Genomic DNA, 24381 nt, shown 5'->3' with positions numbered 1-24381 from the left:
GATGCTCTTCTTGATAAAAGGAGAAATAAACACTACAGGTGAGAAGGATCAGGAACTATTTTGCTGGAGTTTTTTTTTAACCCATTTGACCTTTAACATTCTTTTGACTACCGTAATTATTCAACCGTTTACGCCTTTGACATAATTCCAGCAGATTCTAAAGCTGAGAAAAGCGCCCTTAAGCTGATATACAACCCTTTACGGTAGATATGGCAGAGTTTGAACACTCTAGAGAGAAATACTGGTCTAATATCTTCTTTCATTAGATCTCCTGTCAGAGAGAGGGGAACGGAGAATCCAGTTTGAAGATGAGAGTAACAAGGCACAATAATTCAGTGTGTGTGGTTTTAACTTATGCGCACACATGGCGGCAACAATATATGTGGAGGTGAAGTCAAAATCAGAAGATTACTCAAAGAAAGGAAATGACTCCCCCAATAAGTGTGTTTCAAAAATAAAATACCAAAGAAATATAAATGACTTTTCTACAGTAGTGAAGTGCTTAATTAACTTAAGGGCAAGACAAGGCAACTTTATCTGTAAGGCATATTTCATGTATAAAGACAATTCAAAGTGCTTAGCATGGAACACTGAAAGAAATATATGTATAAAGCTGATCAGTTAAATAAATACTTTAAAGAGATTTAAAAATAACTCAAATTAAAGTACGCTTAAAGTCACAGAATCAAAACGAATTAAATGCAGGTGACAGCAGGTAGATTTAGATCAACTTATTGTTGAGCTGATCGAAGGCTTTCTGGAAGTCTGTTCCAGATCTGTGGAGCATAGAAGGTGAATGCAGTGTCACCATGTTTGGTTTTGACTCTTGGAACTAACAATAGATGGGAACCAGATGATCAGAGAGATCTATCATGTATTTTGGAGCTAAACCATTCAAAGCTTTAAAAATCAGCAACATAACTAAAGTCTATCCTCTGGCAGACAGGCAGCCAGTATAAAGACTACACAGGTCTACTTTTTTGAATAATACTGAATGAGCTGCAGTGGGCTGATTTTCTCCCTGCCTTTACCCAAAAGAACCCGTGGTGGAATCAGTGTAACAAAACAAAAAACAACAACAACAACATCTGAAATGTGTACCATAGTCCCCTTGGTCTGTGGTATATCCCACATAATTTTCCTTCAAGGACAATTAGGGGTTCCTAAGGGTTTATGTGTTTGTCAAAATGTAAGTCTGTGCACATCACTACACCCAGGTTTCTGGCCTTTTTTTGCATTATTACCATGAATACATTGAAGCTCTCTAGCGAGCTCAAACCATTTATCTTTAGCTGCAAAGACAATAACCCCACTTTTGTTTTTGTTTAACTGAAATACGTATTTACGTATTTATATGTATTTACCAAGAGCCTGTACAGGGCCTCGGCCTCCTGGTGTCATTATAATACACAGTATACATTTGTGTTTCATCTGCACAGCTATGGTAGTTTGTTGACCTTTATAATCAAGGCAGTGGGAGCATAGATGTTGAATGGAAGTGGCCCCAGGATGGAGCCTTGGGAAACTCCACATTTAATTTCTATTGGCAAAGATCTAAAGTTACCAACTAACACAAATAATTCCTGCTTTCCAGGAGCGTTTTGACTAGTTTATTAGCTTAGGCTGTACATTTGCTGATTATGTTGCAGACAAAAGCTGCTTTGCACTGTTATGCAACACTTTACGTTAGTTATGTTTTGCATTTTTGATTTGATTTTTCAATGGTTTACTTCAAGCAATCAAGCAAAGATGAATCAAATTTAGGATAATTAGACGGAAAATTAAATATATCTTGAAAGGGGGTGGAAGGAAGCGAACTTATATAATCCCACCCCTTTTCTACCGTAACAGTTTTATTATAGGATTTATCATTGCCCGTTTCATAACTTTTATCAGGTCCGTGCTGTAACCCGGAAGTGCATAACTTAAACCGATATGAAAAGCGGCTTTTCTCTATGTCAGAATCAACTGATTCACGTTAACCGTCTAAACGACCGAAGAATAACGGTATGCCAAAGAGTTTGTGTTAGTTCACTGCAGGTGAATTGCAATTATAACAGTAGCATCCCTCAACGATTAGTAAAACTCACTCCAGATATAAAAAGTGCGGCGCATTTAATCCTGAACAAACATAAGGTTAATAAGAGCTTCATTGCCAAAACTGAGAGAAACAAAAGCTTACAGCAGCTTTGGGGGGCTTGTCAACAACAGAGACAACAACTGTAGTCGCTCACCTGTATGTCAAGGACAGGATCCTTTACAGCTCCATCACACCTACACGCATGTGTTTGCGGGAATACAGAGAAGACGGATCTGAGGGGCGCTGTGTGACTGGAGGCATCTTGACAACTCCAGCCTTCCCTCTCCAACTGTTTTTTTTCTCTCCAGCACTCTCTCCCGCTTCCCTCCCCCTCCTCTCTTGCCTGTCTTTATTATTAGTGGCAGCTAAAGGCAGTGGACCAGAAAATTCCCATCGAAAAACAAACCCACATCTGCATATTACAGCCTTGTTTCACGTCTGCCATGAACGAATAAATTAATACATGAATAACAATGAAAATCATCCGTGAGTTACCTCTCCTGCTCTCTAAATGGCGTTGTGTGTGTGTTTGTTAGTGTGTGAAAGTCAAAAGTCACTATAGTTGTCTGATTAACATAAAATCAAAGACTAGGCAAACCTGGAAAAGTATTGCTGAGGCCAAAAGTCAGTAAATGTTTAAAGACTAACAACGTTTCCAATTTTCCGCTTAAGGTAATGGGGATTTATTGGACTTTTTAAACCTTTCATAAACAAAATGTCAAACTTTAGCACATTATTTCAATTTTAACTTCAGATCTGTACTGACATGTTTGTTTGGTAGCATAATGGCAAAAATAGGCATGGAACTAACAAAACAATAAATAAAATCCATCAAAATGATTGAGTATTTCCTTGCGTGTAAATGGTGTTTGTGATGTCGTCATTCAGTGATCATACAGTGAGCTAGAATGTTCTAATAATGTTCCATTTGTTTTATTTTCATGTGGAAAAACAACAGTGGGGTGAACTTAATGAAACTACAAAGTGAATGGATTTAACATTGTTAGTACACATATTTAATTCCAATCTGTAAAAAACTTCACCTGCACTGTTCAGTATCCAGGTATTTCTCTCTGAGTCACACTGGTTGCAGTTTTGGCTACAGATGTCCTGGATCGATTTCAGCTCAGTGAACTGGATTGAATTAGATCGTTCAAAGTAAACCAATTTCAACTATGAATCGTATCAGCAACCATAAATTATGATCTGAATTAAATTGTTGTTAAATGGAATAGTTACACTCCTCTTTCTGCACTTGTTAATTCAGTATACATCCTCAAACCCTCAGTCTCATCTAATTCTGCCAAGATTGCATCTGTTTACCAAAGCTTGTCTAACTCAGTTCCATGTACAACTCTACTACAGTCCTTAGTGATTTGCAAGCTACTCAGAAGCTCCGACACCGTTTGACTGCTTTCCCCTGATTTCTATCAATGTATGTGATGCTCCGGTTGTCCAACATACCAACGCCGACACCAAACTAACCCTCCGCAGCTGGAATGTAACTGTATCAGTAGTGTTGGCACAGGCGAAACAGTAGGAGGGTGCATGTGAACTTTGCAACTGTACAGCTCTGCAAACTTTCCAGGGCCATCTATCGTGGCTCCATTAGCAGAAAGCTCAGCCTCTGCATCTAAATGACAGTGTTTTTCTGTGTCTGCCTCTCAACTCCCCTCCTGTACACAACACACTCTTTCTCAGCAATCCACTTTCAAAGTGTCTTGTTGATGTGATTTTTTTCCACTCCTGACAAAAAAAAATCCATCTTCCTTTCTCCTTTTCTGTTCTTTAGGTTTTTCCCATCTTCACTTTATTCCTCCCTACCTTTTCCAAGTTCCTTCGCCCTTGGATATGGCAGGTAATAAGTCACTCAGCTGTAATTTAGCCCTTCCGAGGGCTTGTAATGACAGGGATCAGAAGATGGCTACGGTTGAGGTGAGGTGAGGGGGGTTAAAGAACCTCATTTCGGCCCAGAATGAAAGCCTTTCATGGAGCTCTATGCTGTGAAACACAAGGGGGAATGGGGTGAGCCTCCAAAGAGTTGGGCTCTCCCAAAAATTCAAACACCCAAAAGGATTTTCAAATAAGTTGTACTCTTATATAATAAATTTGAACATTTAGAGGAATTATTCAAGAAGGCTTTGCGTAATTGTTAATAATTTATCTTTCTGAAAGGATCAGGGTGAGGGGCATCAACACCTATATTTTGAACCCGTGTGTACACAAGTGGTTTCTGTAAAAAAATAAATAAATAAATAAATAAATAAGAGCTTTGACTGCTGTACTGGTTTTGTAGGGTGTTACAAAAACATGTTGCTATTATTACTTTGACAAGATCGTATGGTACAACAAGTCCAGACCAGAAATCCTGATCTGTTTTATTATTTTTTTGCTTTGGATGACATTTAGATCAGGTGTAGGACAAATACAGGTCTCTGATGCATTATTGACTGATCAGAGTTAGTAGGTTTGCATCTGATTGTAAACCTTTTATCCTCAAAGTTGTTTATTTATTTATTATCATTATTTATGTATCATTAGTATATATTCTTTTTTTTTAAGTTGGTTGATCAAGTATTTTTGTACATCAGACGGTGTGCTTTTATTTTGCCATTCTCTTTTAGTCTTTTCCCTTCAGTTTTATTTTATTTAATCAGTTTGTCATTTATTAGCAAACTCCATAGTTAGAGGAAATATCAAGATTTATTTGTGTTTTTCTTTGCCTTTCGGACTGAAGCCTATTCCAAAATGGAATCAACTGGAGCTGGTGCAGTTCCCCAGGTGAGCTGCAGGGGTTCGGTTCAACAAGCCCATTTTCGTCAATCTAAAATAACCAAACTTATAAGAAAAGGAAAGCTTTGGATCTTTATGATTCCAATAGAAAATGTGTTTTTATTATGTTCATGTGCATTTTTTTGTGATCATGGGGGACATGATCACAAAAAAAAGGGACATGTTTTAGTAAAATTAATCGTAGAAATGAATTTCAAAATATTTTTTTATTTGAATCGTTGTGAATCAGGAGCAGATGAAAAAAACGCTGTTTGAAACAGCTTGTAGTTGTGACTTAGAAGCAACAATCGCCAGGCCATAAGCTCCCATCAATGGAGACGGTAAGAGGGGCGGGGTTGCTCTGTGCTAACAGTCCTGCCTGTCCACAACTCGAAACGCAAATTTCTAATGAAGTACTGTCGCTCTGCAGAAACTATGTCCTAAACAACGACACCAATTTTTAAAATTTGAGCTACAAACTGCATATTCATGATTAAAAGAGCACAAGGAATGCTTTTAAAAGAGCTAAAAAAAAGTGATAAGAGTGGGATTTTCAGACTAATTATTATGCACTTTCCATTTTTTTGGATTGTCCTTAACCACGTGAACTTGTACTTGATAATTAAGTATTTGCTGTTTTGCTTATATTTTTTTTAAACATGCAAGTGCTGTTCTAGCTGTTATTTTATTATGCAGCCAAAATTTGTAGCATTACATGTTCATTTGTTTGATATCTCAGATCCTTGCATTGCTGCATTATGGTGTAGATGGCAAAAGGTATAATACATTCCTACATCAAGTCATGCTGTGATCCTTAAATTTGGTTTATTGGAGGAGCTGGGAAACTGTGCTTTCTGTCACGTCTACATGCCCATGCTGTTTGGACACAGGAAAAACAACAATGGCATTTTTGTGTGTGTGTGTGTGGGGGGGGTAAAAAAACAACAGTGAGTCAATTAGAATGTCATTTTCTGTGACCAAATTCACACATTACTTTTGAAAGACTGATATTTTCTGACATTTATTAAAGACACAAACAGGTAAACTTATCTAGCTGACATGTTCTCAGCAGCTGTGGGTTTGTGCATCAGATAAGAGTTGATAGTGAGATACCCCTGCCCTTCTCCACAAAAGCAACGACTCAATGTGTCAGAACCGGCTAAACGCAGTCATGGAGGATTTCTACAACGCGTACTCCTTTCTATGGTCTTATAGGTGCCACACATCATACTTCTTGCTATGCTGAGTCCTGTGCGTAGGCCTGGCTTGACCACTGACCTTTTTCTCACAGTTTGAACTGATGTCGCAAATAGGGCTGCGCCCCAGGGCAAAGAGGAGACGAGCGAGAGAGAAGGTCAGAGAGGGGATTAGAGGCAAAAAAATGGGAGCAAAAGCGTACGACTCCACAGCCGCATCACATTTTAGGAGATTTTAAACCCAGATGAGGACAGGAGAGGAGGGCAGAATAAAGGGCAGAAAGAAAAAAGGAAAAGGCTCCCCTTAAATATGTGCAAATGTTTTTGTATATTCATTACATTCATTTAGAAATAAAATGGCTTCAGTAATCAGAAAAATTGAATTTGTTAGTTTTTAATTACTGTATGTTTAACTAAAATAAAATAAAATACAATAAAATAAAATAAAAATAACACTGCGCTGTAGAACATAATGCATTTTAAAAAGAAAATCAAAGCTGAAGCTCACAAAGAAAAATATTGACACACAATACAACACACAAATAAACCCTATCAAAAACTAAGCTGCAGGAGAAGCAGAAAAAAAATCTTCATTGAATGACTCAGAGAAAGCACCCATAGAGCACACCGATGCCAGTCTACCAACCTAAAGAAGAAGGACATAAGGAGCCACACGTGGCGTGCTACCGCTCTCTGTCAGAATGTTAGGTCTATAAGTCCGCTGCTGGGTCACATCAGGCCAGCCTGCTATCTCCCCCCTGCATCACCCCACACCCCTCCATCATGGTTTAATAAACCACAATGAAAAGGAGAGTGATTTAGAGCACCCCAGCGCTCGCAGACGAGTTGCAGCTAAAGTATGAGCCGCATGCTTTACGAGGCATTTTCAGAGCAGAGTGAACCTTAATTGACTCTCTCTGCGTTTTAGTGCCTTTCCTTAACCAAGATTGATGACAGAACAGGCAGTAAAGGATTAAGGCTCATCTCAATCCAAGGAAGCGAATGGAAAGAACTCCAGGGAGTCAGAACTGATGGCATGTAAACGGCAGCCCTAAAGGAGCAGCAGGACATCAACCGCACATTTAACATGTTCATGACCCAATGATAATCAATGACGGTACACAGTTTGATAAATCAAGTGGGCCTTGACTACAGTCATGCGTTTTACATTAATGCAGTTAGAAGATAAGAAGAAAATCCTAAATTACAAATGAGCATAATAGTCATTATGTTCAGTCCAAGCCTCTCTGTTTGGATCTGCTGCAGCTTCACACATAACATTGATCATGCTGAGGGAAAACATCAGGCAAGATGTTCCCTAACAGTCAAGTTTAATGAGCTGAAAAGAGCAAAAACAGCATCTGGCTCCTTTTTTTATTTTTATTTTTTAAACAGCATGCAATAATCTGAGCTTTTCATGACATTTCTAAAGTTCAACCGAGAATTAAAAAAATTTTTATAGTCAAAAAGTAAACCGTGTTTTTTGAATTATGCCTTTTGTTTTGATATTGTAACATTACAAATATGGTTATTAACAGACATTATCTGAATAATTAGATCATATTGGGGATGCTTTCTCCATTTTTAGATGTCATTTATTTTAATGAACAATTAATATCAGTTTCATTATTAGAGAAGCAAAAAATCAGGATTTTTTTTCCTAATTTAGAAGAGATTTTTAGCATATTCTCCATAATAAAGTAAATTCCCAGCATCATGGTCGCATTCCTCTTTATGTTCGACTGGCTGGTCCAAGGGTCCACTGTCCATGCCAGAGGGAGGGAAGCAGGGAGGGGGATGGAGAGCCGGGACCCTCTGTCAGCTCAGTGAAGCAGAGCAACAGTGAAACACAAGTTGACATAGAGACAATACGCTGGGAGTTACACACACGCATCTACACTCCACAAATTTAGATGATTTTATTTATTTATGCAAACCTATAAACAACCGCACCGGGCCCAAATGTCTTACCTTACAGTACGAGGGCCTGACATGAAAACAAATGAACCAAAGCGTGAATTTCCGTCTCTGCAGCACAAGTTGTGCGCTCTGTAGCATTTAGGAAATCTAAAAATATCAGTCACAGACAAGCAGGATGGATACGTGGACACACAAACACAGGAGAGAAGCTGTGCTGGAGTTCAGGACACAGCAGAGCTGGCTGCCTCAGGGAGTCAGCAGAAGGTGAGCAGAGATAAAGCTGCGCGATTGTGACTGTGTGTCAGAGGGAATCAGCACACCACAACGGTGTAGCATGCTCTGCACTTGACACACACACACAGACACACCCACACACACACACATTGCACCAAAAAGAAAAACAGAAATAAACCATTATGCATGCAGTCTGCATTCCCTGCAGCAGTGAAGCAAAGGAGCAAACTCCGACTCCAACACATGGCCTAAAAGCACGACAAAGTTTAGGATACACAGTCAAGAAGGGAAGAGTAAATTTGTTCTAAGCTTGCTAATCTGCTTCATCTAAATGCCACTTTGCATTAATGCGCATCGTCTGTTGAAAGCTGAACCTAAACACAAACTGACACACAAACATGGCAAATATATGCAAACTGACGGCTGACATGCTGTGTTTTCTGCTCTTTGTGAAAGGGTGGAACAGAATGGATTACGATGATACAGATAAAGGAAACATAAATACCAAAAACGTCAAGTTTTAAATGCAGAATTGAATTTGTTCCACAGCAAATAGCCTCATCACAGAGCTGTACTCTGCGGGTATAAATCAAGGTAATTATATGCTGTGTACCTGCCTTACTATCATCTTTGTTGTTTCATAATTTACATCCTTCAAGAGCAAAGTCCAGGACTGGAGATCACTGTCAAAATATTAAAATAATTCTGTAGGATTTCTTTAAAAATGGACCTACGGTACATTTTTTTATAACTAAACAAATTAAAGCTGAAACATTTTTCATAAATTGAAAAATTCCAAAGCTAAACACAAACAGAAAAACATTGCTGCTTGATAAAAATTCAAGTAAAAGGAAATTGATGTATTCACATTGTATTTTTAAAAGTAAATCAATTTTTACCAATCGATTTTTAAAACTATGCTTGGTTTATAAAAATCAGGTATTATTTTCCATTATTTACTTATCATGAATTAGCTATCTAAGCCACGGTTAGTATTGAAAAAATATGCACGGCTGAAAAAAACCTTTAAAACTGGCTTATTGGTGTGTTTTTATCTGGAGTTACTACTATCAAGCTGTGATTGATCTGTCAAGATGTAAATATTTGAATGCCTGATCAAAGCAAACTGGATCTCTGGAGTCTGTGTCTGTCTGTGTTTTTGGTTTATTTTTATAGTTAAAAATTCAGAAAAAAAATAAAAATAAATGTTTTTTAAACCCAGTTTCATTCAAATCCAAGCAACGAACTAATTCATTTGAGACTTTCACCAGAAAGTTTCACGCAAAAAATAGCAAGTAATTGAAACATGAAAACGAAAGAAAATCAACAAAAAACATTTATTTTGATATTCATCAGAAAATTTTGTGGGGGAAAAAACCCTTAAATAAATATCTAATGTCTAAGTAAAACAACAGCTAAATAACTTTTGTAAAACACAAACGGAATCATTTCTGCTCTGATTTATCTGGCTCATTTCCATATTCACACAGTTTGAAAAACAAAAGCATAGACCCAAACAAAAGCTCAGGTAATTGGCTACTTTTCTGTCTCATTTAACAGATGGATTTTCTTTTTCTACCAGCCCTTACATACTTTTCAAAAGCATCTACAAATCGGCATGGTTGCAAGCAGTTATTTTAACAGCTTCAAAAAGTAGACCAAAAGTGCTCACGAAAGGGAATCTTAATAAAGTTTTGAAACAGAAACTGCAGGGCCACCACCTTCGCCTTTTTATGTCCTGCCTGCTAAGCGTCTAGAGGTTATTATTAACTTTTTACCTCCTACTGTTGGGCACAAAATCTAATTTTTTAAGGAGCAAATAAAAAATGGTGGAAACAAATACTTCCGAAAAGTGCTTCTTATACTGACAAACAACAAAATTTTCTGTATTAGGAATATAACTAATATATCTAAAAGGATAAGGTCAAAAGGTCACCAAAAGATTCTCATTTTGGGGACATAAAACGTAAGGCAAAGTTCTCAAAATTCACAAACAGCCTGAGACAGACAAACAAACAAATGATCCACCACGCCCTTTTGGCTGCTGTGTGCCACTCTGGAGAGAAGATGTCCTCAACTCCGTCACAGCAATAGCTAATGCTGTGCAGTAAAAGTGTGACTTTTTTTTACCTGTCACTGCTTCTTGGATCGCTGTGTGTCTGATCTCTGTTTCCAGGACATTTTTGATGTCTGCACACTTTATTTATAGAGGGGTAAAGTCTTCTGATCTGACTGCAGATTTTGTTTGTGAGCGTCAGAAGGGCTGAGAAGAAAGCAGGCGAGGGTTGATGGAGTCAAACTTCCCTAAGAGGCTGAGTTCCAGCAGCTGACTTGTAAATGCCTCCATCCTGACTCTCAGCAACACCACTGACACAACCAGCACTTAATTAGATTTTCCCTGGCAGACTTTCCTCAGCTCTGCTCCACTTGCATGTTGGTGAGTGCGTGTTTCCTCAGCCCGAGGCCCTGTCTGAAAACATTTCAGCAAATAGAATCCAATTTGTTTAACGTCTGTGCAATTCAAAAGCACTGGCAGAGGGAGGCACTATACCAGGAAGTGTGTGTGGGATTGTGTCAAATCTGCATGACTCTGCCTCAATGCAAAACCCATAGGCAGACCAGGGTTTCTCTACACGTTTGCTTTGTTTGTGCGGCTTAGAAATCCCAGCAGCACCTGGGGCCTACCTGTGCTTGTTGCCATTTTACCATTGCTGATCTTCTTGAGTCTCTTCTGATGGGATTTGCCGCTGTAATGGACCTGCGCCTGCGCAGCTGAGTTCAGCTGGATGTTGCAGACCTCACACAGTGTGTAGGTCCGCTGTTTCCTCTCCCTTTTGGGTTTAAAAAGTGAAGAGTGCAGAGCGCCCCCCGGTGACTGCTCCAGTACTGCGCTGTGGTCCTCGATCTCACAGCAAGGCTCGCTATCCATTTGTCCGCCGCTCCTGGTCCGCTCTGAGTCCGATCGAGATGTTGGACTGAAAGGATGTTTCATACCTGTGATGACGGATGAAAGAACAAAAAATGGACTCAGATTTAGAGGGTTTCAAATTTTGCACATATTTTGTGCTTCCTGCTTTTCTGAGGGAACCGAGAGAGACGGTACACCCTGTATCCCTTGCATGCAGATATCCCCTCTGTCATCTTCTGCCTAACTTGGCTCATCCAGATCACAAAGCCTTCCTCTTAAAACCTGATAGCTGCAGAAGACACACATGTAAAAATACTCCAAGTTCCTGAAGCTTTGTGCTGGAATGAATGGAATCTGAGCTACCCAAGCTTAGTCTCTCCAGACTTCAGGGCACCTGCTCTGGTTGCATGAATATTTAGGACTCTGAAAAGTAAATTTGGCCACAAATCCATGCACAGCTATACAGACAATTCCAAGAGTTGGCTCTGAGGTGCTTCAAGGCACCACTTGGGGGAGACAGAGTGCTGCAGCGTTGCTCTCTGAAGAACAGGGAGGAATCTCCTGCCAAGCTTTTTCACAAGTGATGCTTGCTTGCTGTCTGTGCACCCCTGTGAGCCAAGAACTTACAATAGGAAATATGCAGACTGTGTGGAGGATCTCAGCCAAGCGGTTCCTGGATCAAACAAGCAAACAAGAAATCAGCTGAGATTTCAAAGCCCACAAAACAATTCCGACAAAATCTCCTGGCTGCAAGGCTCAAATCAGATTAGTTTAATTATGGCTGCAAAGGTGACTAGAATGCATAAATAAAGAGACTGGATATTAGGCCAAAGCTGTTATTTATTTATTAAATAGAACCAAGTATCAGGGAAAGACTGCAAAAGGAAATACCTTTATCCAAGTAAGAAAAAAACCTTTTTAAAGGGTGACAGCAAGGATAGAAGACATATGTTTCATTAGCTTCTATTGCTCCATAAGTAAGTGAAAAGGTAAGTCCACAGATGCTCTGTGAGAGTTTCAGATACCACTGTTTTAAAAAAAAGCTCCTGAAAAACATCCAGCTGTGCATTTTTTCTGCTGGCTTTTTCCCTCTGGCTCCAGTTATTTACGTAAAACCCACAACCACTCACACACACAAAACAAACAGGAAAAAAAAGTGAGTAGAGCCTAGGATGAATACATACCCACATGCATAAAAAAATGAACACAGCACACGGTTTTCAGGGAAACATTAGAGCACCCAGTCCTCGTGAAAGCTGCTATTCACAATATTGCCAATTTAAGAGCACTCAAGAGCTTCCATTAGATGTTTTCTGAAAACCTTTGAGATGTGCTGCTCTTTGGCAAAAAAAAAAAAAAAAAAGCTTCAGCAGCCCTTAATCAAGACAACCTGCTTACAGAGCAGCCATACAACCCAGATAGCCACCAAATATGCTTGGATGTGGAAAATGGAACCCTGAACCTGCAAAATGTCAAAAAGAGCCTTTTCCGTTCCTACACAGCGGCCACAAATTATAGACAGAAAAACACAATTCTGACTCTCAAATGAGAGGCTATAAAAATCACAACAGATGATTTTATTTTAGGAAAAATCAAATCAAATAGTTTGTCTATTTTTTGTGTGCAAAGTGGCTGCATGACCGAGACAAGAAAGACCAACCTGTGCTTATTTTTGGACTTCATAGTGGTTCACGCTTTTGTGCAATATGTTCTAAAAAAAGCTAACCTGACAGCGTCACTGGATGCGAAAGCAACATTACATAAAAACATGAAAACATAAAGTCCAGACAGAAAAGTCATTTAGCCTCGAACAAAATCTGATTTTTGAATGCGAGCCCAGTTTTTACGAACGTGGGAAAAATAGGAGTAAAGCGAGGTTATAGTTTTTATCAAATCATGCATGAACTCGTAAATTTTTCAACACAGATTTATCTCAGCAGAATCAGAATCTGAAAGACGATTTACATTTTTCATGTTTAATTCTGGAGCAATTTTCTACTCAATTTTAACCTTTTTTGACAAGGCTTCTTGAGTGTTTAATAAAAAGCTTTGATGTCTCTCTGTATTTTAATATATTAATTAGGATTAATTAAAGCTTTTAATGTTACCTGTCAATCCGCAGATCAAATCTTAATTTTAATCTGTACATGAAAGCATGTTGGCGCTAAATGGCTTCCAGGGATTTGAGAACTTTTCCTGCTTGAAGCTGTGAGACAAGAGGCCAAGGGGATATGCAGAGGAAGGTTGAAGGCTGCGCCCATCCATGTCTGCTGGCAGATACCGCCCGTACCCCCCAAGCACATGAGGGCAATCAATCACTGCTGCCATCCTGCTAAAAGACCAATGAGACCCCAGCGCAGCAGCTCACAAACAAAAAAAAAAACTATTTATGGTCTCAAGTCTGTTAGTCATTCATCTGAAATTCTCCTCCTCAGGCTCAACTGTTAGTGCCCCCCACCCTGCATGGAAACGGGAAAATAGTTAGTCACAATTAAAGACTAGCTCTCACATGCACCCATGCAAACTCTGCAAGCATGTTAGCATCTTCTATCCCTCTAATGAAGCTGGGACCTGCAGTAGGGAATGTGCAATATACCATTAACTGTATATGAGAACCCTGCGACAGACTGGCGACCTGTCATGGGTGCCCCCTGCCTTCGCCCACAAGTGGCCGGGATAGGCTCCGGCAGCCCCACGACCCCAAAAGGGAATCAATGGTAGAAGATGAGTGAATGACTGAATGTATATGAGAACTGGACTGAGTGAGTGTGACGTCACCCATTGAAAATGGTTTACTCCGGCTCCAATGAAACAAAGTTAAGTAAGTCGCAATTTTTTGTGATACGGATGTCGCCATGTTAGAAAACGTTGTATGTCAGTATTGGTCAAAGTCCATCTGAGTCAACATTTCCAATCAGGAGTGAGCTCCTTGGGAGTCCACACACCTACCACCTGAAAGCTAGTTTAGGAAAATTGGTCATTCAAACATTTCCAACTTTGGATGTGAGACCACATACTTTTTTCTGTTTAGCCAGTTTATAACTTGAATAACTCAAAAATATCATGAAAAAAGTAGTAATAGCAAGAACTGTGGCAGCGTTGTAAGGCCTTTTTTTGACGCAACCTCACTGGACAAGCGGTTCCAACACGCCCATCACACTCCCACTCCGCGACGTCCACTATGGTCAGAACTGCAAATGACAAATTCATAAAAACCCCAAAAATCACTTTTTTAAAATACCGTCTTTTTTGTTGGTTTTATCTGCATAGCAACCATTTTAATTTTTGGTTGCCTGGGGATGACAAAGGGTTCTATGTAAATTTAAAAAAAATCTGCATGACCTTTTGTATTTCATGGTAACAGGAGTTTTTTGTTAACCACACCCACATTCTAAATGTGTTCATATCATATGTCATATCGTTTCATTCAGCTTGAGCCAAAGATTTAAATTCGAGTAACAGGGAAAGAGTTAGGAGGTGAAAGGTCGAAATCCCTGGGAGTATTCCGGATACTAATGGTGAGGTTTTTTAAATTTGTCAGTTTTTATTTTGTTAGTGGATTTAGATAATTTTTTTGAGCCCCAATAATTTTGCCCCATAAAATTTTTTTAATGACAGTTTCTCCTGGTGGGATGAGGGGGGGTCATTCGCTTTGGCCAAAACTCAGTTTCACCAAGAACTAGGTGCGTGCAAATTTGGAGAGATTAGGGTATGTGGTGGGGATCAAATATTGCTCGAGGGCCCAGTAAGAAAGAAGATTTGCAAGAACAATAGTCCAGAGTTGTGTCCAAATTCCTTCACTACGCACTATATAGTGGACTATATAGTGCGTTTCTCCATTTTTTAGTCTGCTGTCCGAATCTACAATTCCAAAATTGAGTACCCTGGAAATTTCCCAGAAGTCCCTGCGAAAAACCAGTGTGCAACGATGCTCACTAGATTGGTGAATATAGACCACAATGCATTGCGTCGGAACAATTTTTGCCAAGAAAATGTATTGAAATTAATTTTTTAAAATAAAAGATCAACATTTTCATCTTCAGAACTCAGTGGATTCGTAAATGGTTGTCGCAAAACGCTCATATCAATTAGATTTTAACTTCATTAAATCAATGACATCATATACGTTGTTTTAGAAAGAAAAAAAAAGTAGTGAGCATGGTGTCCGAATTGCTTTGAAATCTAGGACACTAGATAGTTCCGCACTATATAGTGTTTTAGTAGTTAGGGATAAGGGTGGGAATTCGGATACAGCCTAAGACTGCTAAGGGACATGAATTAAGCTAGCTGAGCAAGAAGAATGGTTGTTCTGACACTTACAATGACTATTTCTCAATAGAAGTTTATAGGATTTTGCCTTCTTGGAGCCAGCAGGGGAGAGGGTCACTCAGTCCAGTTCTCAAATACAGTTGATGATTAGTACACAGATCAAGAGCATCCAACACAAACTGCCAGAAGATACAAATGCTTAAGTCTAGGAACAACTCGTGACACAGCGTCAGGCAAAACAGGATCAAACAGTTTTGCATAGTTTCATTCTTTACTGCCCTCTGGCATGACAAATTAGATGAATAGATTACCTTGGAAAGCTGGAAAATAAAAATGACTTTCACTTTGCTTAATCAAAATAGTCAACAGTTGGTATGCCTTACCAGTACAACAAGGACTGTCAACAATGTGACTGCATTTGTGAATAATTGGTTTTTCTGCCTACGACAGATTAGAATCAGAAATCTGACAGTCAACCACAGCTCGGAGAGGCAGATAGAAACCCGGAGAGGCAGGAGAGGCAAACAAAACCGCTGTATAGTTGTAATCATCAAAGAAACATTACAATCATCATGGCTAAAATCTCATTACAGTAAGAAACACATCTGAAAGGTTTGAGATCTGTCCAGAGCATCAGTGATGATTATGTTAAGTCCAGGCTATGGTCCTCTAATGATTGTAATTATACAAGAATCATTGCAGCGCTTCATAAAAAAAAGAAAGTCTCAGTGTGTGATTAGTGCAGCTCATGCAGGAGTTAAAAGTAAGTGTTTGCAGTCCTTATCACTGCAAGCCCAAGCCTGACAGTAAATAAAACGCAGTGGCACATAAATTGATGTGTTTGCTCTAATCTCTGTTTGCACTGCGTCTTTGGCAGGGCACAGGGGGCGCATGCTTCCTGTGTGTGTTTGCTTTTGCCTGTGTGTAACAGTCCAGGCAGAGGGTGAATCAGGAATGTTTGCACACTTTCATGAGTAAATTTAAAGCCCAAATGACTCAAATATTGAATATTGAAAGCAAAACATTTTATCGTTCCATGTAAATGAGCTGGTTTGGATTCAAGGGCAGCGACAGCAATGATTTAGACACAGTAATGTTCACAGCTGGATGAAAATTTAGTCACAACTGTCCTTCCAGGTGGATATGGGTTGTCTGCGTGCAAACTTGTACAAAGCACCCAGGTGCCCCACTGGAAATCTCAAGGTCCTAGACCATTCAGTGAGCCCGTAGAGCACAACTGTTCATGCCCATTTTTTTTACAGGCATGCTGCGGGTGACAGGTTGTAGGGCATACTATACAACATGTAAGGGGAAGCAAGGGTAAAGTAGGTGAAATGCAGGCAAGTCATGCAGATTTTTGTTGTGCGTTCAGAAATGCTATTCTGCAGACCTCGGTTGTAACCAGTGGTTATTTAGGTTAATGTGGTCTTTCTATCAGCTGAAACCAGTCTGGCTATTCTCCTCTGACCTCTGGCATCAACAAGACATTTCTACCCACAGAACTGCTGCTCACTGGATTGTTTCTCTTTTTCTGACTATTCTCTGTAAACCCTTGAGATGGTTGTAGGTGAAAATCCCGAAGGTTTCCGAAATCCTCCGACCAGCCCGTCTGGGACCAACAACCATGCCACGTTCAAAGTCCCTTCAATCATATTTCTTCCCCATTATGATATGAACTGCAGCAGATTGTCTTGACCGTGCCTACATGTCTAAAGGAGCGGCTGCCATGTGATTGGCTGATTAGAAATGTGCATTAATGAGCTGCTGGACAGGTGTGCCTAATAAAGTGGCCAATGAGTGTAGGTGCAAGTGACTAAGGCCAAAAACATTGAAGAAGTCAGTTGCTTAAGCGGCTCACAGAGAATCACAGAATGTGACATTAGAAACGAAATGCAGTCTGTCCTCAAACCTAAATAACTGTAATTTATAGAAATCTTAAGTCTGTAATAAAGACAAAGAAAAGACAAAGAAAAAACAGAAATGCAAATTTTTGAACTTAGTGGAGAGGCAGCAGCCTTTTCAGTCTATCCATAGATGGGCCTTCTTCTTCGCCTGATAGAGATTTCAGCTGCAAACTGAAGCAAAACTGTTTTTCTTTTTTTTAAATTGATTTCTAAAGCATTACTGAACCCGTGCAAGGAGTTCCATTTTCAGAATCATGTTCATTTTTAACGCAGTGTCGCCAGAAGGTTTAAAGATCACAGGAACCCATTATTGATTTCCAGCCCCATCTAAAGCGAGCAGAGACATTTTCAAGATTCTCTCAATCGTTTAGGGATATTATGTACTCAGATGATGTGATAGCCAAGGTCTTCACAGTTTCTTGCTGAGCAACTTTATTCTGAAATACTTTCACAATGACATTATTATTTATTTTTTGGCTGATAGGGATGCTGTGATACATTTGGCCCCTGATAAAATTTTCATTTTACCGGGTAACTTCAGTAGTTTCATAAATGTCCAGTGTTCTTTATTCGATGCACCCCTGTCTTTTTCAGCCCTGTGTTGCCCATCGCTGGACAGATTTTCGTGAAGCCCCCTTTCAAGTGGTGGGGGGTGCGGCCTTCCAACAAGCTCACTTCTGATTGCAGAAAGTGTTTGCCATCAAAACGTTGACTGTGACGGACTTGGACCAATCACTGCTTACTGACGATGCCTGGCGGCTGTTTGGAGTGGGAAGTAAGCCATTATCTATGGGGGATGTCACTCTCACTCAGTCCCGTTCTCATATCAGTCAATGGTAGTGAGTCCATTTTAAAGTAACTTTTTTTTTAAATACAAGTGCAAATTAAAGCACCAAAAATGTTTTTTATGGATGATTCTAAGCAAAATATGTTTTTTACATTATGCATTTTGTTTCGTTTCATGTTACTCAATGGCTGCACACAATTTTTTTAGAAATAGCCCTTCCTTAAACCTGCAGCTGCATTTGCACAAACATAGCACACTGAAATGTGAACACATCTGGGTAGATTCTTGTTGTTTTCTATGCATTTCCTTGATTTCATTTCTGACATGAACAGATCTTATAAGGTTGACCCTAAGTTATTTCACACTCGACAGAAAACAACAGAAGTTGCTCAGATTTTGCAGCAGAGGCTTTAGTCACCTTTCAGTCAGACAGCTGCATTACTTTTTTTCTTTTTCTTTCTTTTCTTTCACGGAAGCATGCAAAATGGGCCAATAACTGCTGTCTTGTCCATCCACTCTGTTAGAAGTTAACTGACCCAAATCTTCAAAAAGTTGCCATCCACTCTTCTTCCTCACTTCTCTGCCCATTCACAGATGAATTCATTTCCACGTCTTTACGCCCCCCTCCCCTCAGGGAGCAGCTATTATTGCGTGTCAAATGGTTTGAAAATGAAAATATGCGACGGAAAACAAACACTTTAGGTAAACAGAGGATTTCTGTACTAGGAAAACGTGAAGTGGAAATGCCACCCCGCTGCTTTTCTTGCTATATCATCTAAAGTGCAGTTTTATTATTTAAAAGTATCTAAAATGGTTTTTGAGAGCAATCTTGAAAGGGTGGCAGTAAAAACAACCATTCTGAGTAATACTTTTCCTGTGAGAGGGAGTACATTCATGGCTACTTTTAGCGACTCCAGAGAACGACTTTATGCTCTTTTTTTTTAATCATCTAATGACATAATTCTCTTCCTGCATTAGAGTTATGCATTCAGTCAAGCTTAGCAGAAAAATACTAATGCCAGACATTTTTTCAAACACATACAACCACAGCTCTGAATGGGTTTCCATCATCTGGAGCCCCCTTTTCTGACCACACCAAACAGGCCAGAACAGTTCTGCACAGCCATTCAAACACGCGTTCGCCTGTAAAGGGCTAAATTTAGCAAGTGCAGGAAAAGCAGCCTTGTTCATATTCAACCACAAGCTGGGATGGAGAGAACTGCCCAAATAGAACCACAGGCACAGGGAGAGGTTCCATTCAGCAACAGATATCTTAAAATAGCCAAATAAATTTGTTAATGAAAGAAAAACCTGGAATGATCACTGAAGTAACTGAAAACTGCCAGCAGATCTGGGCAAAAGTGATGCTCTCAACCAACCTTCCTTTCAATTTAACCATTTGCAGACTTCTGCACCTTTTAGCAGATATTTTGGTCCATTCCTTAATATAAAACTACCGGTTATTCAACTGGTTTGAAGACATTTATATATAATTATGTTGAAAAATTACACAAATGCTTTTTTTTTAATTCACAGTAAAACATTAAATCACTGTAAAATTTTTCTGTTTTAGATCCAAGAATATTAATAGAATTTCTGGCATTCTTCATAAGTTTAACTGATCGAGGTTCAATTTTAGAAAAAAACATTTGTTATTATTTACACCCGCTAAAAATTTTCATGTAAATTGATATTATTTTGGGTAGATTTTACATGGACAAAAGATTTTTGGTGTCCTTCCAGACGCTTCCTACAATAGTCTGCTGGAATAAGGCCCACCACTCTGAACAGAATTGGTGTAACTGGGTCAGGTTTTTTACGCTTTAAAATTCCCTTTTTTAGTGCCGGCCACACATTTTTCCATTGAGGTGAGAACAGGGCTTTGTGATGACCACTCTAATATCTTGTCTTTGTTTTCCTTAAGTCTGTCATTAACTTGGAGTTGTGTGAAGTTATAATTTGTGAAGTGCATCAATCTCTTCTGCAAAAATGCAGGCCTACTCCACTAAACTGGAGTCCCTAGAGTTGGAATAAGTGGTGTTCAAAGCTAGGTTTCACTGGTCCATCTGCATTGCGTTGCAAAAAAATAAATAAAAAAAATTCATTAATCAATCATAATGTTTACATTGCTTATGTTATGTCTGCATCTGACATCCGTCTTTACGCGGAAGTTCTGTTTCTAGTCGGTTGACGTCCCAATATTGCGTTAAAAAGCTGGGGAACTAGAAACAGGTCCAGGTTTCAAAATAAAACTTTCTTTGTACTTTCGATAAGATGACGGGCCCACAATCCTAGACGTTAACATGGTGGATATCACTGTCGAGTTTTATTTTGGAATTACAAAAACATCATTTATGATTCAAAACGTGCATTTTATGAAGATTTTATGAAGAGGAAGGAGAGGCAATGGTGCCTGAAAGCTTAAGTTTTGGATGAGCAAAGAGATTGGGACAAACTACTCAACACGGGTGGCAGGACAAACCACTCCTCTGAGAGTGTGTGTGTGTGTGAGGGTGTGTGTGTGTGTGTGTGTGTGTGTGTGTGGGGGGGGTCAGACTGGAGACACAACAGAGACAATGACTGACGATTGTGAGACACGCAGCAAAGATGCACCGCAGACGCACCGCAGACAGACCTGTGGCAATCTGAGGTTAGTCTTTTTGTTGTTGTAATAATCATATTTATCGTTGTGGCAGTTCAGTGAGTTTTTGTTAGGTCATGTCTGGACTTTCATTTTAATTTAAAGGCCCCATATTTTAGGTATTTTTCATACTTTGATGATAAGGATATAAAAAGGAATGGCTTTTGAGAAATGCAAACTTGTTTTTGCATATGTATGTATTGGGTTTGAATATTAAAATGTACATCTATTCATCTAGAAAAGAAACAAAATGTTTTCCCTGATTTAGTGTTTGGCAGTAAAAAAAAAGTTTTTTTTTCTTGCTTAAGTCTAAGTAAATATGTGGTTTCCAGTGTTGATTTGGCCTAAATCGATTTAGTTTCAAATTATGGAATACATTTGTAAAACATTGAATTCCAAAATGTATCTATATCAGTTTCACGTTATTTCAGAGACTTGTGGGTATATTTTTTCCTGAACACCAACAATTTTTTTCATCTATCTAAAAGCTCATACACAAAAATAGGCCAACTGCATATTAAGAAATATGCACAAAGATTCTTGTTAGATCACAGTTAATATAAAGATTGATGTAAAGTAAAAGGTTTTCAGAGTTTTTAGAGAGGCATCAGCGGCCAATCTGGAAAACTGAAGAGGCTCCGCCCAACTGTAAAATAATTTCACTACATTACATTCCAATCTGTGTGAGAGATTTAAAACAGAAAGTTCTGGAGCCAAAACTCTGTGGAGCATGTAGTCCTGTGAACAAAATTCAAAAATAGCACCAAGGAGATTTACCACATGAACGACTGACTCAATCACTGAGGTTTTTTGTGTGCAATAATGTCGGCTTCCTCTCACTCATTGTTCCCATAAATCACGATAAAAAGAGCAACCTAACATTCCCAAGGAAATTCTGGACCAAAAACTGTATTTATTTTGACAGCAAAAATCATTTACAGACACATTTGTCTAATTTTTCCCAGAGCTGCTGTCTGCAAACCAACATAAAAACAAACACATGTCATAGTATATAAAAAAGGCCACAATAAATAGAATTTATAGCCTAAAACACACTCCACAAACACGTAACCTTTGCAAATATCTGTGTGACAACACAAACCATAGAAACATGGATGTTGATAATGGACGAAAAGAGGACAGATGTAAGGATGAAGGGCAGAAAACCTTTTTTTTCCTGCTCTCACATTCCTGCATACAAGCAAACACGCTTCTCCATCCATGAAAACATGTTATTCCACCAGCCTGTCTCTTAAGTGGGTGGTTGACAGTAAATCTTTAAATAAAGTAGAAAGCAGACTGAAAACTACGTCCAGTTTTAGCTTCTGGTCTGTTTGGCTTTGAGGACAAGAAAGTATGCGAAGCAGACATTCCCTCAGCCAGCTTTTTATAACCCCGGATAGCTCTGAAATGCTTGTTAGCACACTTTTTAGACGAGAGTGACCTGAACGGATGACGACTCCTCAGCTGACAGCGAAAGCGGCTGCAGACTCCTGCAGGCTCCACATTAAAACAATCACCTTTGTGTTTCTCAGCTCCACATCAGCACAGCGGTCAGTCTGAATCCGCCACTCTAGGAATGCCTGGAAAGGTTTCATGAATTATTCTGATTCAAGCCGCTGACCAAAACTGTCAATTCATGTTTGCGTTGAGGACAGTAGATTCTCAACCAACACTTTAATTATTCTTTCTGTTAAATATGCAGTTTGAGTGAAACCATCTGGTTTATAATTCTTTTCAAAACATAAACCAAAACATGGATTACATTCAAAAAATTGTATACACTCCAATCTTTATTAATTCTTTCTTTGGGGGTTTAGGAACTCAATCAATGCTTCCACAAATCAGGAGGCATGATGTTTGATGTGTTTTAGTCAGGCTTTGAATAAAACATGAATGGAAACCCCCCACAGCAATGTGTTTAGAAAATAGACAGGAAAAAAAGCTGGAGATGAGGCATCAATGTTTCTGGTTAAAGGCTTGAATTGATGTTTTAATTCTGTTTTTTTATATTTATTTTTATTTTTATTTTAGGTGAATTAGAAGACTAGTTTAAAGTGCAACACTAGGTTTGGGTTGTGAGGGGCTGTAAAATAGCTGGAGAGCGTCAACAGAGACCTCCCAGGAATGGGAGGGGAAGAGGGGCAGTAGGGGTAGAGTGTCTGCCCTGAAACTGGAAGGTTGAGAGTTTGAATCCACAGCTGAGTCAAATCTTTGAAAAAAATGGGACCCAATGCTTTCCTGCTTGAAACTCAGCATTTAGGGGTTGGATTAGGAACAAATAGTTTCAAACAGGGCTGTGTCTGCAGCTCACTGCCCTCCGAGGGGATGGGTCAAATGCAGATAACAAACTTCGCACACTTACTGTAGGTGAGTGACAACTAATGGGTCTTTCATTTTAACTAATGGTACTTTAAAATGACACAGATTGCTGGATTTTGTCTAAAAAGCAGCATAAAAAGTAGTAAGTCAAAGGCTAATTCAGCGTGTCTCACTGTCTAAGAGGCAAAAAGAGATGCTTACTGAAAACTGAACGATCTGCACTCGCCATGACCCTGAACTGGAGAAATTTGGGGAATCGAGAATTAATGGATAGAAAACTGAAGCTTGCGAAATTCAGAAAACTAATCATTCACCTTCCGACAACAAATTCTTCAATCTGAAAATGCCTCTTTAGCACAGTGACTAAAATTCAATTAATTCCTATAAATTGCAGATAAACAGCAAATAAACACAGTTTTGCTATTTTGCTTTCATTTAATCATTTTACGGACTAGAGGTAAGACATTTCGATATAAAAAAAGTCTGGGAACAATTTTTTAAGTAAATTATAGTAAATTAAGGGTAAATTATAGTGTTCTATAATTATGGTTTAAATATGATGTGCTAAATATTTAAAACACTTTTTTTTGTCTTTATAAATATAGCTTCCATTGCTATTTCCCCTAATTATTACAAAAAAGCAATTTAAAAAGGCAATTTTGATTTTTGTGCACACAAACAGTAAAAAAAATCCTCCTGGACGTTTGGTGCAATATGTGCAAAGGCAAACAGAACAGACTGTCGGTGAATCAGTCATGTGACTAATTTATATTTGATATAATCCTTTTTTTTATTACTGTTGTCGAAGCATCTGTTTAATGACTCAATGTAAACATTTGTGAAGAATGGACACCAACCGTCCAAGACATAGACATTCAAAAATGAAAAATATTTAAGCCTTCACTCTTTTCAAGCAGCAACAAGCACCAAGACTAAATTGTTTGGTTCTTCTGAATCTATGTGAGCATATGAGGTAAAAGAGTTTGAGCTTCAGGTGAGGCCTCAGATCTATTTCTCATGGTAACAAGGACCTGCTGTCACTTTGTCCCGAGGATCGCAGAGTGCTTGTTAACTTGTTTGAGAAAATTAAAAGTAGTAATTCTTTATCTTCATTTCCAGGTTTCTATCTTTGTTGTCCAATAACCTAAAAGATCAATTTCCCACAGCTATAAAGAAATAGCTCCGATGCTTTATTAAAGGCATGGAGACTGAGTATAGATTTTTCTGATGCTTCCTTCTACAAATTCTTCAAATTGTCAGCATGTTTTTTTTGGCAGCACATTCACATGATAAAACTAGTAAATTACAAAACAATTATTCTGTTAAGAATGGGTGCTTATGTTCCATA

At 38.8% G+C, this 24381-nt stretch overlaps 1 protein-coding gene across 2 annotated transcripts in view; it reads right to left on the bottom strand.

Annotated features, from left to right (window-relative positions):
* Nucleotides 1-24381, bottom strand: part of znf385c (zinc finger protein 385C) — a 123726-nt gene that overhangs the window by 72438 nt on the left and 26907 nt on the right. For both annotated transcript variants that reach the window (XM_011477944.4, XM_011477945.3), the window contains exon 2: nt 10888-11196. In XM_011477944.4, coding sequence (XP_011476246.1) covers nt 10888-11194 — 307 coding nt within the window. In that variant the 5' untranslated portion in view covers nt 11195-11196. The remainder of the gene's footprint in view (nt 1-10887; nt 11197-24381) is intronic.

Source organism: Oryzias latipes, chromosome 8 (assembly GCF_053564925.1).
Source record: "Oryzias latipes strain Hd-rR chromosome 8, Olatipes_Hd-rR_3.1".
In the NCBI taxonomy this organism is placed as follows: domain Eukaryota; kingdom Metazoa; phylum Chordata; class Actinopteri; order Beloniformes; family Adrianichthyidae; genus Oryzias; species Oryzias latipes.
This window is presented reverse-complemented; position numbering and strand designations above follow the sequence as displayed.